Source organism: Anoplopoma fimbria, chromosome 14 (genome assembly GCF_027596085.1).
Source record: "Anoplopoma fimbria isolate UVic2021 breed Golden Eagle Sablefish chromosome 14, Afim_UVic_2022, whole genome shotgun sequence".
Classification (NCBI taxonomy): Eukaryota; Metazoa; Chordata; class Actinopteri; order Perciformes; family Anoplopomatidae; genus Anoplopoma; species Anoplopoma fimbria.
Genome location: NC_072462.1, coordinates 203,567 through 208,566, shown reverse-complemented (window position 1 = coordinate 208,566; position 5,000 = coordinate 203,567). Strand labels below are relative to the sequence as shown.

The following is a 5,000-nucleotide window of genomic DNA, read 5'->3' as shown; positions in this document are numbered from 1 at the left end:
AAGACTCTGTATGTTTGTATATTATATATATATATATATATATATATATATTTAACTGATAATGATCTCTGTATGTCTCAGGCCCTGCGTCAGTTCTTCGAGCGGGTCTCCTGGGAGCTCAGCTACCCGTTGCTCTTCTGCTCGTGTCCGGATCAGGCGTGTGCCGAGCGCCGCCGCCGCACCATCGTCCCGTCCTGCTCCCACCAGGAGAGACACAAGCCCACCTGTCTGGAGCTCCGGCACACCTGTCGCTCCGACGCTCTCTGCAGGTGAGACGCCTTCACCTTCACACAAACACCAGCGTGGAGGAGCTCATTCCTCTGATTAACATCAGACGAGAGGAACTAATCAGTGAAATCAGCTGCTGGAGGGTTTAATTGGAGGGAAATCTGGAACACTCCTGGGTCAAAATTACACGTTTGATTGATAACGACTGGCTCTAAAGGTTAGAGGAGCCTGAAGTGGAGGAAGTGAATTAGTAACACCCCCCCCAATGACGACAGCTGAGGTGCCCTTGAGGAAATAGCAGCTCTGGTTGCCTGATTGGTTGGAGCTCCCTGGATAAGTACATGTTGTATAGAGTGATGGAGGGAGGACGTTAAGTGGGGATGAAGAACAGAAGAACTTCCTGAGAGTCTAAAGAAGGACGAGGTGACTCTTTAATTAACACCTCGACCTCCAGGAGACTTAAACTACCTCTGTCTTTACTGAGAACTTTATGTATATGTTGAAATAATAATTAAAGGTGGTGAGCAGTACAGGAAAGAGGCCGTATGAAGCTGGTTGCCATGGTAACCAAGCCCACTGCATAGTGATCACATGCAGACGTTTGCAGTATAAATATGTCCACCTGTTCTATAACGGTGTATTAGTACACATTAGTCTGCGTACTGAATACTGTAAACTGTGTTTTACTGTAAATGTGAGCCTCTGAGGATCCAGTGAGCTGTGGTCATGTGATGAGGTTGGTCTCCATGGTAACCGGTTCACATAGTGAGAGCTCTGACGTCACTGAATGAAATCACCTGTTGTGATGATCACAGCCTCGTGAGGAATTGTGACTCCTATATGTTTACTGACCAGAACAGACCTCCACCCATCACCAGATCACTGCAGGACTTCTTCTTCTGTGGTGTCTGTGTGTGGGGTTTATGATCATCTATCAATTATTAAGTATTAAAAAAGGTTTAAATTAAGCATCAAACAACTTATTAGACATAATAGAGCGTCATAATGTTCTAAAATATTATTACTTCCTTCATTCATCTCTTCTTCATTTATGACTAGAACAACTTGACAAACTGCATTAAAGGAACCAGTTCAGTTACCGGTTCAGTTACCAGTTCAGTTACCAGTTCAGTTACCAGTTCAGTTACCAGTTCAGTAACCAGTTCAGTAACCAGTTCAGTTACCAGTTCAGTAACCAGTTCATTAACCAGTTCATTAACCAGTTCAGTAACCAGTTCATTAACCAGTTCAGTAACCAGTTCAGTTACCAGTTCAGTTACCAGTTCAGTAACCAGTTCAGTTACCAGTTCAGTTACCAGTTCAGTAACCAGTTCAGTAACCAGTTCAGTTACCAGTTCAGTTACCAGTTCAGTTACCAGTGTGTGCTGTCAGCTTAAAGACTTCCTGTGATTGGTTCTGGGTTGAGCTCTGTGATTGGCTCTGGGTTGAGCTCTGTGATTGGCTCTGGGTTGAGCTCTGTGATTGGTTCTGGAGAGGAAGGTCGTGGACCTTTTGGCTTCATTGGACGAGGACTTTTATATTTCTGTTCTTTAATTGTTTTACGCTGAGAAGAGGTCAAAGGTTAATGCTCCTCTGGTTTAATGATGATCTGTCTTCAGAATCCAGACTAAAGAACCGTATCTGTGGAACAAACATCACATCCATGTGATATCCAACAGTCAGAGTATTACATATGGATAAAGAACACAGTAGAGGATGAATGCAACACGTGACAGAATGTGGTGTCTGGGAGTTTTATTGGTGTTTGTATGACTGAGATACCAAAATAATACAGTGAACTAAACAATAGTTCATTATGCTGACGGAGATGAACAGAAGGAGTTCAGTTTAATGGATATTAAACATTCCTCGTCTCGGTTCGTTCATGAGAAGCTGCTCTTCTTCTCCTGTCTCAGTTCACCCCCCCTAATGACAGTGGTATGTATGCAAACGCACACGGCGGTGCATCGAGGCGCGAGGAGCTAAACTGCTTCTCCAAACGCGGCGGCAGAAGCTGAGTGCGTCGCTCCATTAGCCGGTCGGTGAGGAGAGCTGGTGGCGTGATGGAGAAAAGAGATGGAGAGAGAGATGGAGAGAGAGATGAAGAGAGATGGAGAGAGATGGAGAGAGAGATGGAGAGAGATGGAGAGAGATGGAGAGAGACATGGAGAGAGATGGAGAGAGATGGAGAGAGAGATGGAGGGAGAGATGGAGAGAGCCATGGAGAGAGATGGAGAGAGCCATGGAGAGAGATGGAGGGAGAGATGGAGAGAGATGGAGATGGAGAGGAGAGATGGATGAGAGAGAGAGATGGAGATGGAGAGAGATGGAGAGAGATGGAGAGAGATGGAGAGACATGGAGAGAGATGGAGAGAGAGATGGAGAGAGATGGAGAGAGAGATGGAGGGAGAGATGGAGAGAGAGATGGAGAGAGAGATGGAGAGAGAGATGGAGGTCACAGAGGACGGCGTTTACACAAACACAGCCCTGATTCATCTCATTTCCTCTGCGTCGTTTACCGGAGGACGAGGGGGAAATAAAGACGGAGAACCCGGAGGAGGAAGATGTTGAAGCTTCATAACCAGAGTGTGACCCAGACTGACCCTCTCTCTAAACTCATCCTCAGAAGATATGTAAATATGTAAATATGTAAATATGTAAATAAGCAGTGCCACTTAGGGAGCGTTAATTAAAGAGAACATGGAGACCAAACACACACAGACCTCAGACGTCTCAGCGAAACCCTTCAATGGTAACGACGTGACGGCGTGGAGGGTCACATGATCATAAATGAGAGAGAACAGACATCTAAACCTGGAGACCATTCATCTCCTCAAACACACGTCAGGATGCAGTGAAGTCTGTGTTTTACTGCGACGCTTTAACAGAAGTAGATTCATCGTTACTCTACTGTGAGAACTCGTTCTCTCTCTAAACTCATCGATAACAGATTCCTCACTTCTCCTCCTCATTCAGTGTTAATGTGACCACAGACCGTCTCCAGGAAGTGGAGCTAGCCTGCTTTATGGTCTGTTTGACTCTGAATGGAGCATCATTTACTAAATGAACATCATGCTGTATTGAAGAAGACTTGAAACTAGAGATTGAGACCATAAACTCATGTTTACAATGTTTACTGAGGGAATAAATCAAGAGAGAAGTAGAGTCATTTTCTCATAGACTTCTATACAACCAGAGGAGTCGCCCCCTGGTGGACACTAGAGAGAATGCAGTACCTTACATAGTTTATAGAGACAGATAGTCACTCTGTCTTTATTCTGAGCCCGATGTGAACATCGATCAGCTGCTTCTGGAAATGGTTCCTGATATCAGTTTCATATTTTAGCATCTATAAATAAAGCTGAGATGTTTTTCACCAGAACAGAAGAGGACAGCTGATCCATCTTGGTCTTCAGAATATAGAATGTAGGTTCAGTAACCTCAGATCAATGTGTTCATGTTCTCTCCTACAGGAAGGAGGAATTTATCCTTTCACAGTAAAATAATGGATCTGGTATATACAGTTCAGAGTAGTTTATGAAACATTATGAGCATATTGTTATCAATGTTTACTTCACCTATGAAGAGTCAGATAATGAATGATTGTTGACACTGTATGTTGGAATCAACTTTAATGATATATGTATATATGTTATGAATCATTTATTAACTTACTCCATTCCTGCTGGAGCGTTCAGCTTCATCTGATGGAGCTTGTTCAGTTGTCATGGAGATAGAAGATGTTTATGAGTAAATATATATATTTATATATATATATATGTATATATAAAGCCTATTGATAAATGCAATGAACAGATAATACTGTTATACTCATGTAACTGAAGATATGTGTTTTATCTTTAATGACTATATTATTAATAATAAAGATGTTCATACAGTTACAGATTTAATGGACAGAGAATTAATAAATAACTCTTATTAATGCACAATAAAGCTAAATGTTCATGTTGTTATAGAGACGAGTTCATTTCAGAAATATATTCAGAGAGACTGAACGTGTGTGTGTGTGTGTGTGTGTGTGTGTGTGTGTCTGTCTCTGTGTGTGTGTGTCTGTGTGTTGTTTATACTTGTTAATCGAGATGTGAAAATTGAATAAAGTTGTCTGTTCCACCATGACTGACGAGTCAGGGTGAAAGACACACACACACACACACACACACACACACACACACACACACACACACACACACACACACACACACACACACACACACACACACACACACACACACACACACACACACACACACACACACACACACACACACAGACTCATGAATAGGTCTATAATAAAGCATAATATTAAATATAGAGTCAGTAATGAGGCCGTTTGGACTCACGGTGATTTATTTTAATATTCTGATCCTGAACACAAACACACAGAGGAGATGGTCACATGATGCACTGACAACATTTAACAACAAACGTTAAATGATATATATATATGTATGTACATCTATATATATGTATATGCATATACACATATATATATATATATATATATATAGTGGGTACGGAAAGTATTCAGACCCCTTTAAATTTTTCACCCTTTGTTTCATTGCAGCCATTTGCTAAAATCGAAAAAGTTAATTTTTTTTTCCGCATTAATGTAGGTTTTTCTGAGGTCCTGAGCACTCTGGAGGTTTTCTTCCAGGATATCTCTGTACTTGGCCGCATTCATCTTTCCTTCAATTGCAACCAGTCGTCCTGTCCCTGCAGCTGAAAAACACCCCCATAGCATGATGCTGCCA

At 42.0% G+C, this 5,000-nt stretch overlaps 1 protein-coding gene across 1 annotated transcript in view; it reads left to right on the top strand.

Moving 5' to 3' along the window:
• gfra2b (GDNF family receptor alpha 2b) overlaps nucleotides 1-5,000 on the top strand; it is a 53,390-nt gene that overhangs the window by 34,888 nt on the left and 13,502 nt on the right. Inside the window, exon 5 of the mRNA XM_054612992.1 lies at nucleotides 82-269. Within this exon, the coding sequence (XP_054468967.1) occupies nucleotides 82-269 (188 nt within the window). The remainder of the gene's footprint in view (nucleotides 1-81; nucleotides 270-5,000) is intronic.